The sequence below is a fragment of the Gossypium raimondii genome, chromosome 13, assembly GCF_025698545.1.
Source record: "Gossypium raimondii isolate GPD5lz chromosome 13, ASM2569854v1, whole genome shotgun sequence".
NCBI lineage: Eukaryota > Viridiplantae > Streptophyta > Magnoliopsida > Malvales > Malvaceae > Gossypium > Gossypium raimondii.
Window position 1 is genome coordinate 48,832,615 of NC_068577.1, and position 20,194 is coordinate 48,852,808.

General features: G+C 29.5%; 1 protein-coding gene across 1 annotated transcript; it reads right to left on the bottom strand.

Moving 5' to 3' along the window:
• Positions 1–3,318: 3,318 nt before the first annotated feature.
• On the bottom strand, positions 3,319–5,186 carry LOC105784263 (cytochrome P450 71D10). The gene is made up of 2 exons (XM_012610094.2): positions 4,185–5,186; positions 3,319–4,069 (listed from the first exon to the last, which is right to left on the bottom strand). Exons 1-2 carry the CDS (start codon positions 5,067–5,069, stop codon positions 3,452–3,454), a joined length of 1,503 nt encoding a protein of 500 aa, XP_012465548.1. The 5' UTR covers positions 5,070–5,186; the 3' UTR covers positions 3,319–3,451.
• Between the last annotated feature and the right edge of the window lie 15,008 nt (positions 5,187–20,194).

Below are 20,194 nucleotides of genomic sequence, written 5' to 3' on the forward strand. Positions count from 1 at the left end.
AAGCTCTAAAACGACGGCATTTTGGGCAGCCTTCTCAGGCACCAAAACAACGCCGTTTTGGCCTGACCCGTTGGCGGACCTGACCCGCTCCGGGGGATCCGCATGTTTTTAAGCTTTGGGTTATTTACCCTTTTAGTCCTTCTGCTTTTTAGTGATTTTTCAATTAAGTGTTTTTGTTCTTTTCAATTGCACCCCGTAATTTGTTGCGTTTTCATTTTGGTCCTTGATGGAACTGTGCGTTTTGGGAAATAGGGAATATTGCTTGTTTGGTCCCTCCCAGGTAGACTTGTCCATGGGCCGAGCGGCCCGTCCCGACGGCCTGCCCGAAATATGGGAGGGTTCGGGTTAAAATATAGGCCGAAATATGGGCTTGGGCAAAAAATGAGGCCTGTTAAAAACGAAATGGGCCTCGGCACCACTTTTTTGGCGGCCCTTTACCGAATATAATAAATATATTTTTATTCTTATTTTTTAATTTTAAAATACTTTTAAAATAATTTTATTTTTATTTTTTTATTTTTAAAATAATTTTTTAATGTTTATTAAAAAATGGGCCGGGCCGGGCCGGGCTCAGGCTTATGATATTTTTCCCGGGCCGGGCATGGGCAAAATTTTAGGCCCATATTTCAGGCTGGGCCGAAGATTTTTTCCGGGTCCGACCCATGGACAGGTCTACTCCCAGGTATTCGCGCATCCAATTAGGTCCTATTTCTTTAATTTATTTCAGATTTGACCCCAAATTTTGTTTTAAAAATTCAATTTGATCTTTTTTTCATTATTTTGGTTATTTTACTAATAAATTTGATATTATTATTGTTGTTGTTGTTATACTTCTATTTATATTTACTTATCTATATTGTAAATATATTTTGTCTTATTATATATTATTATGTAATGGCTTTTTTTTTAAAAAGCTTTAGGTTATTTGCTATTCTATTAATATTACTATTATTATTATCCTTATTATTACTAATTTTATTATCATTAATTTTTATTTGCTTTTTATTTATTTATACGTTATTATTATTGTGTATTAATTAGTTTTGCATTATTTTTAGTTTTATTTGCCTATTTTATAGATTTTTATAGTTATCTTATTATATCATTTTATTGTTATTTATATCTTTTCATACTTTCAAAAATCTTATTATTATTATTTCTATTATTATTAATATTACTAGTATTATTACACTTAAATTGTCTTATATAACATTCGTTTATTTTTATCATCAATTCATTAACTTTATTTTTTAGTTCGTTATCTTTGCTTTTTATTTATTTGCTAGTTTATGTTACGTTTCATTGTCATTCATACAAATGTATTTCTCATTACCCCGTATGCATATCAACATTGTATTTTACTATCGTCGACTTTTGTTATGATTAATTCTACTCGATGCACAAATTATGATTTCTAAATAAGTAAAATCTCGTGTTTAGATTCGAGAAGGTCGTACCCTAACTTACGGGGTTTTGATTTTCACAATAAATCTAAATACATAATTCTTTTCAAACTCAAGTTTTAAACGATTTCGGGAATTAAGAAGAGATTGTGTCCTAACTTACTGGGCATGATCCTTTTTTTCTCAAGTTTTAAACGATCTCGGGAATTAAGAAAAGATCGTGTCCTAACTTACTGGGCATGATCCCTTTTTTAAATCCGAGATAGCTAAATATCTTTTAAATAGGTAAATTTTTGGCATTCATTCGCGTATCGGGAATTCAAGACATTATGTCCTAACTTACTGGATATAATTCTCTTTCTTGATTAACGTGAAATATGCCATTTTTCCCCAAAATTTTTAACATTTCAATAAATGATCGTATTTTAAATCTCTTTAAAGTTCAATCTTTGACACTAAGGCATTAATTAATCAACTAGGTACCAATTTTGGGCGTTATGAGGGTGCTAATCCTTCCTCGTACGTAACCGACTCCCGAACCCATTTTTCTAGATTCCGTGGACCAAAATCCTTGTTTTAATAAGATTAAATTGATTATTAAAAACAACCACTTTTCAAGGTGACCCGATCACACCTTATCAAAAAGGATTGGTGGCGACTCCCATTTTCGTTTTCATTTTCAAAATCCAAGTCGACCTCGTTTTAACAAAAAATGGTGTCAACAATGTGAATGTACAAAAATATGAATCTAAAAAAGAAATCAAAAAATCACCTTGAAAGTGTGGTTTTTATTATGCGTTTTTTTAAATAAAAAAAAGAACCCCATTTTACATTTTCGAATGGCTTTTATATAGCCATCTTTTTACATATTTTTATTCATCTTTTTTGTTTTCTGTCGCTTCTTTCTGATTTTGCAGGTGCAAGTGGCGGTCCAGCGCAGCAGTGGCGGTGGCAGAGGGCGGCGGCCAGCAGGGAGGCAGAAGGCCCTAGGTGCAACGCCTAGGGTTTGAAATTTTTTTGTTTTTTCTGTTATGGGTTTAGGCTAGGGTTTAGTTGGTTAGGCTGAAATTTTGGGTTGTTGGGTTTTAAATCTGGGCTTGTATTTAGTGTGTAATTGGGTCAAAGTTTTGTAAATGATTTCTGGTGCGGGCACGGGCATAAATTGGGCCTTACATACTTCATATTTTTTTTTATGGATTCTTGATACGGCCTAATGCTTTAAAACACAACTGCACATTAAAATTTACAAGAGTCAGAATCCCACATGTAGGGGTGTTCATTCGGTTAACCGACCCAAAATAACATTAGCCGAATTAACCGACCTTTCAAAATTTTTAACCGTTAACCAAACCGAAATTTTTTCGGTTAATTCAGTCGGTTAACCGAATTAACCGAAAATTATATGTTTTTTTATTTTTGGTTAAAAATTACCCGAATTAACCGAATTAACTGAATTACCCAAATTAACTGAATTAACCGAATTGAATCACTACATAATTAAATTAATTTTAGACTTTTAGACTTTAATTTTAGTTTTAGAATTTTATTTTTTATTCATTAAATTATTTGTAATTTTTATGATTGGGTTGGGTTGGGTTGAATACTTGGATTTGGATTGAGTTTAGGTGAATAGTGGGCCTATTTATATATTATAAATTTATTTATTAATTTTTTCGGTTAACCGACCGGTTTCGAACCGAATTAACTGTTAACCGAAAAATTAAAAAATAATTAACCGACCTCCGACCGAAAAAATTCGGTTAACCAACCGAATTTGATTAATCGGTCAGTTAACCGAATTTTTTCGATTTTACCCGAATTTTGCACACCCCTACCCACATGAAATGCTGCAACCCTAACAAATTCAGAAATTATCGGGTTTAAGAATAAATGGGTTAAAATGGAACATTTACCATGCACTAGAAGCAAGAGCTATATATATATATATATTATTCAAGGATAGCATAAGTTGCATCTACAAGCAGTGGGCTATTAGGATGACTAACAATATAGTTATGTTTTACTATCTTCCTCGTTAAGGTGTGCCTCTAAGAAACAGTAATGGAAGCACGATATGGAGTAGGAATTAACATAAGTTCAGTTTTCCTCCTCACAGACAAGCCAAACTCCTCAGTCATATCTATATCTTCTTGCTTCGGCAACTTCCAATCAAAATGGAACAACAGTTGGGCAAGTGGTAGCTCTACATTTGGCACTGCAAATAATATGCCTGGACATATCCTTCTTCCAGCACCAAATGGAATGAACTCAAAATTTGTTCCCACGAAATCTACTGAACTGTTGATAAATCTTTCAGGCTCAAACTTTTCAGGCTCAACCCAATGGTTTGGATCTCTCCCAATTGCCCATGCATTGATAATGACCCTGGTCTTTGAAGGTATCTCAAATCCATTAATCTCGCAGTTTTGGCTACATTCTCTTGGAAGCAATAAAGGGAAAACAGGGTGCAGTCTCAAGGTTTCTTTTATAACACACTTTAGATATTTAAGTTGATGAATGCCTGTTTCATCTACATTTCCTTTGCCTTGGAATACCTGCCTTACCTCTGCTTGTGCTTTTGTCATAACTCTAGGGTTTTTAATCATTTCTGACATTGCCCATTCTACAACCGATGCTGATGTCTCACTTCCACCACCAAAAATGTCCTACAACAACATTATAAATAACATTATGACCATTAAATTTCACTTTTTTATTTTCTTCTTTTGTTTTAATGAATACCAAATTCCAAGTCAATGTAGTGAAAGGAAATTGACTTACAAAGATGATAGCTTTGATGTTGTTGTCAGTTAAGGGAACTTCACCATTCTCCTGAAGCCTTAAAAGAACATCAACCAGATCTTCCCGTTTGCCCTTTGCTATACTTTCTTTGTGATCATTAACAATGTTCCCAAGTATCCTATCAGCTTCTCCATGAATCTTTTCAACTCTATGCTTTAGACCCGAAACAACATCCAGGAATTTAAGTGAAGGAAAAAATTCGGAAACAAGGAACCCCGAATTCACCTTGGATTCTTCTGAAATAACAGATACGAAAGCATCTTGATTTTTGCATTTCTTGCCAAAGGCTGCCCTTGCTGTTATGCCGTAACTCATCGAGAACACTTTCTCACTCAGATTCACAGCCAACCCTTCATTTGATTTTATGGTTTCTATGAGATTCAGCACTTCCTCTTCTCTTATCGATTGGAATGAATTGACCCGAGCCGCACTCAGAAGCTCCTCGGTGCAAATTTTCCGCAGATGTCTCCAATAGTTTCCGTATGGTGAAAAGGCGATATCAGTGCACTCATAAGTTGTAATCATGGACACAACAAGAAAAGGCCTATTAGCAAAAACGATATCATGTGTTTTCATAATCTCTTTAGCCATTTCGGCAGAAGAAACGACCACAGTGGAAACTTGACCAAGTTGCAGGTGCATAATGGGGCCATGTTTCGTAGCCAAGTCCCGTAGGGTGCGATGAAGTAGACCAGGACCAGCAAGCTGGTGAAAATTTCCTATCAAAGGTAATTTCCGTGGCCCTGGAATCAACTTTTGAGTTAAATTCCTAGCTTTAGATTTCCTTACACTTTTGATTGCTGCCATAAACAAAACAAGGAGGAAGCTGATGATAATCTGGAATAAGGGTATTCTGAACTCCATTAGCACAAAGAAGAGGAGCTTGCAAAAATAGAACGAAAAGAAAGAAATCAACTGATGAGATTCAGTCTGTGGATCAATGGCTGAATATCATCTCAAAGCATTGAAAAGATTCACCGCTGTGCTGGCATTAAATAAATGAATGGGCATTAAATTTAGTTTTCAAATTGCATTGAAGAAATGGCCCCGCTGCACTGGCATTAAATATGGGACCACCCATTAATTATTTTCTCACCTAAAAATAACCTAACAAATCACAAGCAAGCCTCTGTATTAAAAATGGCTGGTATCATTATTTTTTCTGTCAATATTTTTTTTAAAGTATATGGATGGATATCTTATTATCTAATTAAAAAAAGTGTTTTTTTGGTGTCAGCTAACAAAAGTTCAAATTCACTCAATAAAAGAGATAGGAATATTGCAACATTAATCTCTCCTTATTTTCTCATTTTTTATTTTTCAAGTTTAATTACATATTTTATATTTTAAAATAATAATAAACTACTTATCATGTTTGTTAATTATTATTGAATCACTCACATTATTATTAAAATTAAAATATTTTTAAATTTAATATACACAATTAAATTAGATTTTTTTGATAAAATTAGAACTTGCTTTAATGATTTTCATATTTTATAATAATTCAAATAAACATTGTTAAATTATTATTTCTTTTATTTTAAAAATAATGTGTAATATATTTATAAATTTAGAAACATTTAAATAGTATCTAAAAAATAATTTTAAATAAACCTAAAATTTTAAATTTAGAACGTGTCATATATTTATAAAAAACTTACGTTATAGATTATATTAAATTATAAAATATTTTAAAATTTAATTGTATAAATTAATTTAATCTATAAGGTAAGTTTCTTTTATAAATATGTTACACGTTATTTTTAAAATAAAAGAAACAATAATTTAGTAATGTTTATTTAAATTATTATATATAAAAGATGAAAATTATTAAAGCAGGTTCTAATTTTATCAAAAATCTAATTTAACTTTGCATATTAAATTTAAATTAATTTTAAATTTAATAATAATGTGAGTGATGCAATAATAATTAAAAACATGATAAGTAGTCCAATATTATTTTAAAATACAAAATATGTAATCAAATTTGGGAAATAAAAGATAGGAAAATAAGGAAAGGTTAATGTTGGGGTTTTTTACTAAAATAATACAAAAGAAATAAAAAAATACCAAAATAATATACAAAAAAATTTATTTACCAAAATATTATAAATTTTTTTATTTACCAAAATATACAAAAAAAAACAGAAAAAAAGCCTGCACCGATTGGACATGACCCTAGTGGAGGGTTCCTGATTGGCAGCACCAAAGGTGCCAATGTGATTGGTGGCACCGATGGTGCCAAGGAGATTGGCGGCACCGATGGTGCCATACTAAGTGGCGGCACTACTCGTGTTATAAACACGAGCTCTATCCAGCTGAAGGGAAAAAATAAGAAGAAAAAGAAGAGGTGCTGCGTAAAAAAAGAGAAAAAGAGAGAAATAGAAGAGAAAAAGAAGGTATTTTTTAAAAAATAATTGATTATGTTGTTGTTATTGTTTTGTATAATTTGTATTATTTTTTGTTTTAGTTTAGTTATTAAGATTAATAAAACTCAAATTGATAGTTTTAGTTAGGGTTTTTACCAAAATATTACAAAAAATAAAAAAATACCAAAATATTATAAAAAATTTTATTTACCAGGATTAATAAATAAAATTTTGTAATATTTTGGTAAAAACCATTTTTGTATTATTTTGGTAAATAAAAATTTTTATAATATTTTGGAATTTTTTATTTTTTGTAATATTTTGGTAAAAAACCCTTTTAGTTAGTATTATTTTGAGTATAAAATTATTAATATTATTATTGTGCTAGTTATTAGGATTAGTGGTTAAACGGTTTTCATGTACAAAATTGCATATTGAAACATTAATTTTTTATTTAAGTTATTTATTTACTGCTCGAGATTTTTATGAGATTTTGTTTATTTTTGATGATTAAATATTGAAGATGGATGCTAAGTTTTTTGTATGCGTTTATTTTGATGGAGTCATCTTGACAACAAGTGTTGGATGTGTATTTGAATGTCGGCAACAAATAGCAATGAGATTTAATAGAAATGTCTCGTTCGATGAAATGAAGGCAATGATTAATGCAAAAATTCTTAGACATTGTGGGAGAAGGATAGCAAAAATTTTCTACAAGTTTCCAGTTTCGACAAATCCAGTCAAATTCGTCGAAATGGAACTTGTAGACGACGAAGACGTGGAGACAATGGCGTAGGTATGCATGTATGCAGACGAGGGTACCACATCTGTAATTCCCGGCGTACGGTATGGCGTCCATATAAACTGCATGATTAATAACATGGTTATAATTAGCCATAACGTGTGAGTAAAATATAGAAAGTAAGATGTCATGAACATTAGAATAGCAGCTTACCCCTTCCCGGGCATACTGTTCGATCATGAGACGGTATATCGGAACAGTGTACGACTTCCCGATACCCGGACGAACACTCTACCTACAAAAAACAAATATAGGGTTTAGGGTTGGTAACATTAGTCAATATATTATGACTACAAATAATGAGAAGTTATATTTTATAACATGTTCAGCAGTGGATAAACATACGGTTGGTGACTAATCGATGCCAAAAATGGCATCCGATACAGCGCCCAGGACTGCAGCAATGTGAGGCATCCACCGATGTCTACAACATCCGGATTTGTCGCCTGACAAAGCTCCCGATACAACACTGCTAGCACGGCAGAGCCTTAGCTATAGGAGCTAACACTGGACAAATAAGCTAATAGGGGCAAGTACATCAAATGCACCTTGTCGTTGTTTGCATCGGACATGAGTACTCCCCCTACGATATGCATGATGTACGCTCGAGCAGCGCACATCAACTCACCTTCAGTGGCAGTCGCTGATAATTGTCCAAATTTGGCTTTCAGCCATGTAAATTTTAAGCCTAAAAAATATGACTCACCGTCCTCTGGCGAGTCTCCTAGGAGCTGATAATAAAGTGCAGCCGGATCGGTAAATGAAGATACTCCCGTTACGGGACTCCCGTCAATTGGACACCCAAGCTGCAATGCAACATCCTCCAAGGTCACCGTGCACTCCCCGCACGGAAAATGAAAAGTGTGGGTCTCCGGGCGCCACCGCTCCACTAGCGCAGATAATAAATCAAAGCGCAAGTCGGAGGACCGGATCAATGCTACTGACCCAAATCCGGCTTGCTCCAAGTACGACATCAATCGTGCATCTGGAGCTTTCTTTAAAACACTCACACGACCCCTTAATACTCGGTACGAGTCCTGATAGTGTTAAATTACGGAAAAAATATTATGATAACATGATTTATTTGTATATACTACGTATATAATTTTTAAATAAATAGAACCCGTGATTAACAAATAATAAATCATACCGAGTTATTAGCCGCATCAGATATGTGTCTATCGGTTCGAATCAATGAAGCCATTGCGATGCCTGCAAGTTGAAAAAAAGTTAGTAAAAAACTCTTACTTCGGCCATTTGTTCGTATTTTTTTTCTCCTCATTTTATTCCTTTAAAAAATATCATAATTTCTAATTTTCTAATTTTACATTATTTCAGTGCCTAATGTTTGAAATTTATTAATTTAGTGTGTTTTTAAATTAATTTGGTGTAAGAAAAAATCTTATCCCCGCCTTTGCTCGTATTATTTTCCGATTTTTATTACTTTTAATAAAAATATATTATTTTCGTATTTTATTATTTTATATTATTTCAGTACATTTTTTGAAATATTTTGTATTAATTATTTCTAAATTTTAAAAAAGTTAGTAATACATTCTTATTTTCGTCATTTGTTCGTATTTTTCTCCGCATTTTATTATTTAAAAAATATCATAATTTTTAATTTTATAATTTTACATTATTTCAGTGCATAATGTTTAAAATTTATTAATTTAGTGTGTTGAAGGGGAATAAAAGAAAATAATAAATAAGGAGGGCTTAGAAGGCAATTAGCCACATTTTGGTGCCGCCTTTTTATTCCCCTCCATCAACCTATTTTTTTTCTATTATTTTGGTAAATAAAAAAGTATACAATATTTTGGTATTTTTTTTATTTTTTTGTAATATTTTGGTAAAAACCCCAAAAAAACCCTTATCCCTTCCCTTTGTTCAGTATTATTTTCCGATTTTATTACTTTCAATAAAAATATATTATTTTCGTATTTTATTATTTTATATTATTTCAGTACATTTTGTTTCAATTATTTGTATTAATTATTTCTGAATTTTTAAAAGTTACTAATACACTCTTACTTCGCCATTTGTTCGTATTTTTTATCCGTATTTTATTATTTTAAAAATATCATAATTTTTAATTTTATAATTTTACATTATTTCAGTGCATTATGTTTGAAATTTATTACAAATACAATTTTTTCGCATTTTATTACTTTCGTGAATATACAATTTCCGTTTTTTCTGTTCGTATTTTATGTTTTCTTAAATATATTCCTTTATCATTTTACTTTTAATGCTATTTTCCTAAAAAACTAACTTCAACCTTCTAAGTAAATTTCATAAAAAAAATTCCTAATCAACATACAATCTAATACCATAAATTTTTTCATTCTAAATATATTTCATAAAATATATATGCTAAATAAAATAATAAAATACGATAATGTACATCACATAAATTTTAACACACAAATATTGCAAAAAATTAAATTTATAATAAAATTACATTTTTTTCTTTTTTCCCTTCCTTCCTCTTCTTCTTCTTTCTTTCTTTTTCTCTTCTCCTTTCGTTTTCTTTCCTTCTTTTTCTTTCTTTTTTCTTCTCCTCTCCTTTTCTTTACTCTTTTTCTTTCTTTTTTCTTCTCCTTTCCTTTTCTTTCCTTCTTTTTCTTTATTTCCTCTCCTTTCCTTTTCTTTCTTTCCCTCTCCTTCTGCCCCCCACCACCGATCGGCCCCATTATAAGACTGGTGCCGCCAATGACTTTGGCACCATCGGTGCCGCCAATCACATTGGCACCTTTGGTGCCGCCAATCTCTTTCCCTCCACCAAGGAGTTGTCAAATCGGTGCAGGCTTTTTTTCTGTTTTTTTTTGTTTATGATATATTTTCGTAAATAAAAAAATAATATTTTGGTTATTTTTAATTTTTTTATAATAATTTTGTAAAAAACCCGTTAATGTTGCAATATTCTCATCCCCTTTTGTTGGGTGAGTTTGGGTCATTGTTGGTCTGCACTTGACACCAAAAAAATATTTTTTTAAGTAGATAAAGGGATGTCAGTCATCAGTGTGTCAACACCTAAATTTTTTTGAAAAAAAAATATTTAAGTGCTGACCATCTAATGTCCAAAATCCTAAAAATTAATTTTTTTAATAAAAAATAGTGGTGTCGGCTATTTAGTCCCCATAACCTAATTTTGCTGTTAATTTTAAGTTATTTAAGTGTTTATTTTTGAATCAAAGTAATTTATGCAATTATTTTTTTTAGGATATTTAGGGTGGGTTTGGATGGGCGATTGGGTGCGGTGTGGTGCGTTTAACTTACTTTTTGTCTCACGCTATAGTATCGCTACAGTATCTAATCTCACCGCCACCGCTATTTTTACACTAATCGCAAGTAAATGCACCGCCTATCCAAACTCACCATTAGGTAAAATAACCTAAATGGCATCAATCAAGCTGTCTAGGGCCTTGGAATTAATTAAATTTAGAAGAGGAACAAATTTTGTTTTGGGATTTCTCTTTTATTTCTATTTTGATCTTTCTTTATCCATCTCTGGTCTTTATTATTATTTTTAAGGGTTTTTTACTAAAATAATAAAAAAATTTTAAAAAAATACCAAAATAGTATACCTTTTTTTTTATTTACCAAAATGGTACCAAAAAAAAAACAAAACAGTTAAAAAAAAAGCTGAAATATGAGTCTGCTACAGGCAGCACCAACATCCTTATTTTGGCCTTTAGGGTTTGAAATGTATTAATTAATTGTGTTTTTTAAATAAATTTAGTAAAAAACCCTTATTTCGGCCATTTGTTCGTATTTTTTCCGGATTTTATTACTTTAAAAATATACTATTTTCTAATTTTACATTATTTTAGTACATTATGTTTGAAATGTATTCATTTAGTGTGTTTTTTAAATAAATTTTAAAAAACCCTTATTTCGCCCTTTGTTCGTATTTTTTTCCGAGTTTTATTACTTTCAATAAAAATATATTATTTTTGTATTTTATTATTTTACATTTTTTAGTACATTATGTTTGAAATGTATTAATTAATTTTGTTTTTAAATAAATTTAGTAAAAATCCTTATTTCGCCATTTGTTCGTATTTTTTCTCTGGATTTTATTACTTTAAAAATATATTATTTTCTAATTTTATTATTTTACATTATTTTAATACATTATGTTTGAAATGTATTCATTTAGTGTGTTTTTAAATAAATTAAAAACCCTTATTTGACCCTTTGTTCGTATTTTTTCCCAGATTTTATTACTTTCAATAAAACACACACTAAATTAATACATTTCAAACATAATGTACTAAAATAAAGTAAAATAATAAAAGTAGAAAATAATATATTTTCTTAAAGTAATAAAATCTGAGAAAAAAATACGAACAGAGGACCAAAATAAGGATGTTGGTGCCGCCTCTGCCAGAAGCACATTTGGTGCCGCCTATGGCAGGCCCATATTTCAACTTTTTTTTAAACTGTTTTGTTTTTGTTTTTTTTACAATTTTGATAAATAAAAAAAAGGTATACTATTTTAGTATTTTTTTAAATTTTTTGGTATTATTTTAATAAAAAACCCTAAATAACTTAAATTATAAATTTTCCAAGGACCAGCCTCTGACAACGTTCTGATTACGCTACTATGAAATATAGATATGAGACTATAGCTTGATTTGATAGTTTACCTTTGATTGGACCAATAAAAAATTTCAATCAATCACACTTGAGTTGGGACCATGGACCATCACAATCTAACTTTATGCCTACATCTAACAAATGAATTCATAACAACCCCCTCAAGCATTCTAAGAGTGAATTTGGATGGTCAATTGGATGCGGTGCGGTGTATTTAGCTTACTTTTTGTCTCACGCTATAGTATTGCTACAGTATCTAATCTCACTGCCACCGCTATTTTTACACTAACCGCAGATAAACGCACCGCCCATCCAAACTCACCCTAAGTAAAAACCAGTGCAAATGATAGCATTCGTCGAGCAATTTTTACCATTATGCCAATCGTTTTTTATTATGAGGGTTTTTTATAAAAATAATACAAAAAAATTAAAAAAATATTAAAATAATACAAGCATTTTATTATGTACCAAAATGGTACAAATAGGAGTGGAAGGACTGCCACAGGCGACACCAAAGGTGCCAGTGGCAGAGGCCGCACCAAAGGTGCCACTGTCATAGGTGGCACTGTCCCCTTATATTAATTTAGTGTGTTTTTTTTTATAAATTTAGTAAAAAATCCTTATTTTGGCCATTTGTTCGTATTTTTCTTATTTTCAGATTTTATTATTTTATATTATTTTAGTACATAATGTTTGAAATGTATTATTTTAGTATTTTTATACAAATTTAGTGAAAACCCTTATTTTGGCCATTTGTTTGTATTTTTATTTTCGGATTTTATTATTTTATATTATTTTAGTACATAATGTTTGAAATGTATTATTTTAGTGTATTTTTTATAGAAATTTAGTGAAAAACCCTTATTTTGGCCCTTTGTTCGTATTTTTCAGATTTTATTACTTTCAGTAAATATTCTATTTTTGCTTTTTATTTCTTTTCGTATTTTATTTTTCCATAAACATATTTTTTCGGTATTTTATTTTAATACTATTTTTATAAAAAAATCTCATTACAACATGCTAAATAAATTTTATAAAAAATATCTAATCAACATAAAACACACTTATAAAATAAATTAAATAAAATAATAAAACATATAATGTACATAACATAAATAATAATAACATAAATAATAAAATAATAAGACATAGTATGTACATAACATAAATAATTAAACATAGAATGTACATAACATAAAAATTAAAATCAAAACCAATCACATTATAATAATAACAACAAAAATAAAATACTAAAAGAAATAAAAACGAAAATAGTATATTTCTTGAAAGTAATAAAATCCAAAAAGGAAAATACGAACAAAGGGCCAAAATAAAGGCTTTCACTAAATTTATATAAAAACACACACTAAAATAATACATTTCAAACATTATGTACTAAAATAATATAAAATAATAAAATTCGAAAATAAGAAAAATACGAACAAATGGCCAAAATAAGGGTTTTTTACTAAATTTATAAAAAAACACACTAAATTAATATAAGGAGGCGGTGCCGCCTGTGGCAGTGGCACCTTTGGTACCGCCTCTGCCACCGGCACCTTTGGTGCCGCCTGTGGCAGTCCCTCCACTCTTGTTTATACCATTTTGGTACATAATAAAATGCTTGTATTATTTTGATATTTTTTTTAATTTTTTTTTAATTTTTTTTTGTACTATTGCTGTAAAAAACCCTTACTTCTTGTTGGTATATTGAGACTAAAACTTCTTGTTGGTAAGTTTTTTTTTTTTTTTTACTTGTTGGTATTCTTTTAAAAGCATGATTGTTCTTGAAAATAATGCAATACACCTCGGTCATCTATTTGAAGGCTATTTTACCCATTTGACCAAAAAAAATAAATATTTATAAAAATGATCCTGATTTAAAAATATTCAATAAAATGACATGAAATTAACAGTAAAATTGGGTTATGGAAAATAAATAGCTAGCATCACTTTTTTCTATTAAAAATAATTTTTGGGGTTTTAGACACTAGATGGCCAACACCATGTATTTTTATCAAAAAAAAATTTGGGGTGCTCTGATTAAAAATAATATTTTTTTTGGGGTAGTGGTGTCGGCTAACGAAGGGCCAAAATCATCCAACAAAAAAATTGAGAATATTGCAACATAACCCCTCCTTGTTTTCTCTCTTTTTTTTTATTTCTCAAATTTAATTACATATTTTATATTTTAAAACAATATTGAACTACTTATCATATTTTTTAATTATTATTGCGTCACTCACATTATTATTAAATTTAAAAATTAATTTAAAATATATTGAACTACATATTTTATAAAATTTAAAAATTTCATGATTGAATTTTCCCATCATATTTGTATTTTCATGAGTTTTTTAAATTTTTTGTGAAACACCCAAAATCCGGCCTAGATGTTATGGTTGAATCTAGCGATGTCACATAGAAAGGGATTTGAAGATAAGATTGTCGAGTTTAAAAATCGTTACAGTAAGTTAGCTTTTATTTAATTCGGAAAAAAACTAGTTGATTTGCTTTAAAATTTGTCTATTAGCGGAAACTTTTGTAACCAATTAATTTAGAGAAAATAGTTTCTATTTACGAAAATCCTTAGTTTTTAGAAAAAAAATCTCGTGTTTTGTGGAGTTGCAGTTTAAAAAAAAAAACAAGGCCGAAGATGAAACTGAAAAAAAAATCAGAATTTTGGAATTGTGGAGAGAAAAAATAAATTTTCAAAAAGAGAGAAAAAAATCTGAAACTAAATCAGATAAACCCCTCAATCTGCTCCCACACTCCCCCATTACAACTCAAACACCCCAAAACCATCCACCACTCTATCTCCCTATCCAAAGTCCCTTAATTATCTCCATCAACCTCTCCACTATCAGAATTTTAGTCCATCACAAACTCACACGGCATAGGAAGCAAAATGAATCCCCTTGTTTGCACAAAGATTCGAACTCAAGACCCTTAACACATTGACACTCCACTTAACCACCAGACTAACAGGCCCATTCTAATATAAATTTACAAACTTTAAAATATAAGCCTATTGAACCCAGTTAAGGCTTTATTCATAAAAATACCAAAAAATTTTCCCAAATTAAGGCTTGAACTTGGGACCTTCCAAACACTCCCAAAACACATAACCACTAAAGCTGACAAATATTTGTGTCATAAAAACACAAAAATAAATATAAGATATTTTTGGGGCGTTACAACTCTACCTCCCTAAAAGAAAAATTTCGGGCTCGAAATTTTACTTGATCAGAATAGATGAGGATACTGCTGTTGCATTGCATCCTTAGGCTCCCACGTGGCCTCCTTAGAGCTATGTTACGCCAAAGAACCTTAACCAGTGGGATGAATTTTCTTCTTAAAACCTTTACATCTTGCTTCAATATCAGAAATGGCTCCTCCTCAAAGGTCAGATCTGGCTTGACCTCGATCTCCTCAACAGGAACAATATGCATGGGATCAGAGCGGTAGCGCCTCAACATCGAGACGTGAAAAACATTGTGTATCCGATCTAACTCTGGAGGTAATTCCAACTGTATGCCACTGGTCCCACTAATTTCAGAATGAGATAAGGCCCAATAAATCTAGGGCTCAGCTTGCCCTTGCGACCAAACCTCAATACTTTCTTCCACGGTGAGACCTTGAGAAAAACGAAGTCCCCCCACAGAATACTCTATCTCTCGATGCTTAAGGTTTGCATACTTCTACCTATCAAATGCTGCTTTCAGTCGATCTCGAATCAATCTAACTTTATCCTCGGTATTAGAAACTAGCTCAGGGCCCATAACATGTCGCTCGCCCAACTCCGCCCAACATGAAGGTGTGCGACACCTACAACCATATAATGCCTCGTAAGGTGCCATCTGAATACTAGACCGATAGTTGTTGTTATAAGCAAATTCTACTAGTGCCAGGTAATCCTCCCAACTGCCTCGGAAGTCAATCACACAACTTCTCAACATATCCTCTAGTATCTGAATCACCCTCTCTAACTGACCATCCGTCTGAGGATGGAACGTAGTACTGAAGTCCAATCTTGTACCCAGAGCTTCATATAGCTTCTTCCAGAACCAAGACGTGAAGCGAGGATCCCTATCAGATATTATTGAAACTGGTACCCTATGCAGTCTCACTGTCTCAGACACATACAATTTAGCCAGCTTCTGCAGAGAGTGGTCAATATGAACCGGTATGAAGTGGGCGGATTTTGTCAATTTAGCTGATTTTTTAGATAGTAATCATGGATTTCTTTCATTTTAGTGGTTATATTGTACTTTTGGTGTTTCTTCTTGCAAATGTGAACTAATTTTCTTAATATCAAGGGGAGATGAATTCTATTGTTTGAATTATATTTTTATGCAATAAATCAGTTTCTTTGTTTTCAATTATGAATGCTTAATTGTTCTTAGGTTTATAATTCTAGAGTGTTAATCCATGTTTGATGTGCATAAGTTTGAGTTTAAATAGACCCTTCTTGTGATTAGATCTTACATAATTGAATGAGGTTGCATGCAATCCTAGAAATAAGTCAACATAAATCTACTAGATTAGAGTGAAATCTAATATGAGAGAACCATAGAGCTAATTAATGCAATAATAAGTGTTTTAATTAGAAAGAAATTTTAATTAATCAACTTAAAGTTAGTTGCTCTTATGCTCGAAAGAGAAATAAACATAAATTAGAGATTTCTACATATCAAAGAACTAAGAATATAAGTTGTATTGAGAATTATAGATAAAATCTAGGTGGACTCTTATCTAAGTATTGTTTTGTCACTTGGTTAATATTTGACTGTTTTATGCTTTTATTTCCTTGACACATTCGTTAGTTAATTTTAGTTTTAATCAATCTTTCAAAATTATTAAATTAAATAATAGAAAGAAAAGAATTACTAATGAATTTATTAAAACTCTCCGAGGATGATTGAATTACTATATTTATTAATTATTAATTTGTTGTTCGTATTTCCACCTACCAATGTGACGCCTTAAAATTTCGAGTTAGTCAAGTTAACGATTCTTATTTTATAATCCTAATTCGATTTGAATATTTTTAATCGAATATTTTTTTGTGTTAAATTATAAAATAAACATGTCAAATTAAAATCATACTTTAGTATAACTAATTTCATATTAGACCACATAATTTTGAAACCATATATATTTAAAAACCTTTTCAAAGTAAAATAATAAAAATAAGATACTTTAACATGATAAATTTGAATTATTAATTAACTTATTTAGATCTTAAAATTATTATTTAAAAAATTAAAATTTAACTTCCTTTATATTAGAAAATTTTAAATTTATTATAATTTAAAAAATATAAATTTGGAATTTTTATAAATATTTTAAATTTTAAAAATTACTTTTAATTTTTTTAATTTTGTTGAGAGGGACTAATTTGCTTATTTTCAAAATTGACAGGAATCAAGTAGGTATTAACTCTAATTTGTGATTCGAATTATTCAAATTGTAAAACTCAACTTGATTAGAACTCGAAACTCGAATTACTTATTTAAGTTGACTAGAATAACTCAATCCTATTAACTCGAAATTTTTTTTATTTTTTCGAATCGAATCAAGTTTTGCTCACAATTTTTTTGGGTGGTGATGAAAATTGCTTCTAGACATGAAATTTTTAATGTCGGTTGGGCTCGAGTTTAGCATCTATAATCTGGGTCGTGGCTTGGGAAAAAATTTACTCTCATTTTTTGAACCAGGCCAGGCTCAAACCTAAAAAACAGACCTAAAATTCTATTGATGTTTGACCTAAACCCGGCCTGACTCATGATCAAGTCTAGCTTTAAGTAATAAAAAAAATCAATAGTTAAATATCTATTAATATAGACAATATTTTAAATCCATATGATAAAAGTATTATATTAATTAAAAATTTTAGGCTTAAGGGTGTAAAAAATCGTCAAACTTTTTCAAAAAAAGCAATTAAGCCCTTTCTCTCTTTTTTTGCACTCAATTGAGCACTTGAACTTTCAAAATGCATAAAAAAAGCCCTCAAATTTCTTCAAAAAAAGCAATTAAGTTCTCTCTCTCTCTCTCTCTCTCTCTCTCTCTCTCTCTCTTTTGCACTCAATTAGATACTTTAACTTTCAAAATACATCAAAAAGACCCTCAAAATTTTCAAAAAAGCTATTAAGGCCATGCTCTTATTAAAAATTAGAAAATAAATTAAAATAAATAAAAATAAATAAATTTTAGATAAATTATTAAATTTTAATAAAAATATAAAATTTTCAAATTTATTAAAATTATAATTTTTATAAAATTGTAAAAATTATAAAATTATAAAATTTTATAAAAATCATAAAAAATTATAAAAATGCATCAAAAATCCCTTTAACAATTAACTTTAACTATTGGTCATTAAAGTTAACGACCCTAGTTTTTTTTTTAAATTAAAGTCATCATGTGTCGCAACATAATGTGACATGTGGCGAAAAATGATAAAAAATAAAATCAATAAAATTTATAGAAAATTATAAAATGATATTTTTATAATTTTTAAGAAATTATATTTCTTTACATTTTGTATAATTTTCTTTCGACTTTATAAAATTTTATATTTTTTTATATTTCTATATATTTTATAAATTTTTATGATTTTTATAAAATTTTACAATTTTTTATATTTTTTACGATTTTATAAAGTTGAAACGACCAAACATCACGCCACGACGTGGCGGCGTATTTCTCAAGTTTCTCAATTTTGTTTTCTCAGTTAAACTTTGTTTTAATTTCTCACTTAAACTTTGATTAATCTAGGGATATTTTAGTCATGAAAGCTACAAATTTAACATATAAATAGGCATTAGTTACTCTAGGTTTACAACATAATAAAAATATACAGATTGAGAGAATTCTGTGTTTTGAGTTAGAAAGGTTTTTTCTTTCGGGGTTTTGGATTTTCTTTTAATTCTCACCATCTTTATTTATGTTTTAATAATTTATTTATATTATTTATTATTTGGAATTAACCTGACCTGGCCCACGAAAGAATTGATGAGTCACGGCTGCAAATAATAGATATCTATAATCTATATAAAATAATAAGTTTGGAGAAATTTTTGAACCAACATGATATTTTTCATTATATTATTAAGTTGATATTTTAAAATTTATTATAGTATTTTTTACTGTAATAATTATAATATTTAATTAGATGTAATTATATCTTCTTTATTTAATTTTAGGTTGTAATATGGTATTGTTAGTTATATATATTTGTGAAATAAAATGATAAATTTAATTATATGAATTTAATAACAAATCTAGTAGTGTTTTTTAGAGTCATACTTTGGATAAAATAAACTGTCTTTGAGAATAAAATTTTAATTAATTACTATTGACTAGTAATAAATATTTTAAAAATAAAAACATTAATGTATTATATTAGAAGTCTCCTTATTACTATATTTATTAATTATTAATTTATTTTATGTACTTCCACCTACCAACTTGGAAAATCAAAACCCAGTAAGTTAGGGGTTTAATTTCCCAAAATTCCTAAATACAGAATATTGCCTTTATTTTTAGAAATCTTTAATTCAAGGTAGCAAAATGTCATATCCAGTAAGTTAGGATCCAACATTTTGAAATCCCGAGAGAACTTTTTATTTTGAATCTGTGTGATTTTATTGCAAAATAAATACTTGGCTATCTAAATTCATCGAAAAGAATTGAAGCCCAGTAAGTTAGGGCACAATCCTTCTCGAGAATCGTGAATACCAAGTATTTTGAAAATTTACGAAATAAGATGATTTTAATGCTTTAATGAAACATAATTTTAAAACAAATGTGTGATTGAACGGCAACGTACCACACAAAAGAATATTTCGAAGATAAAATACACACTAATGAGTAATAAGCACTAAATAAATATAAACAAGTATAATAACAATAATTTAAATCATACATTATGTAAATACCAATATCAATGGTCAAACATCAAATGAATTATCAATCGAAATTTTAATTTATAGGTCATATGTTCCAAAGTTTTAAAATAAATTATATACATGAGATGGATTTATGAAAATATTATAGTATAAATCTTTAAAGTTAGAAATATATGAAAAATGGATTTTAAGAATATATTATAAAATAAAATCATAAAAATATGTCCAAATTGATCATAAAAAATATACATTATGAAATTAGATAATAGTACGTGATAAAAAGAATTAAAATAATAG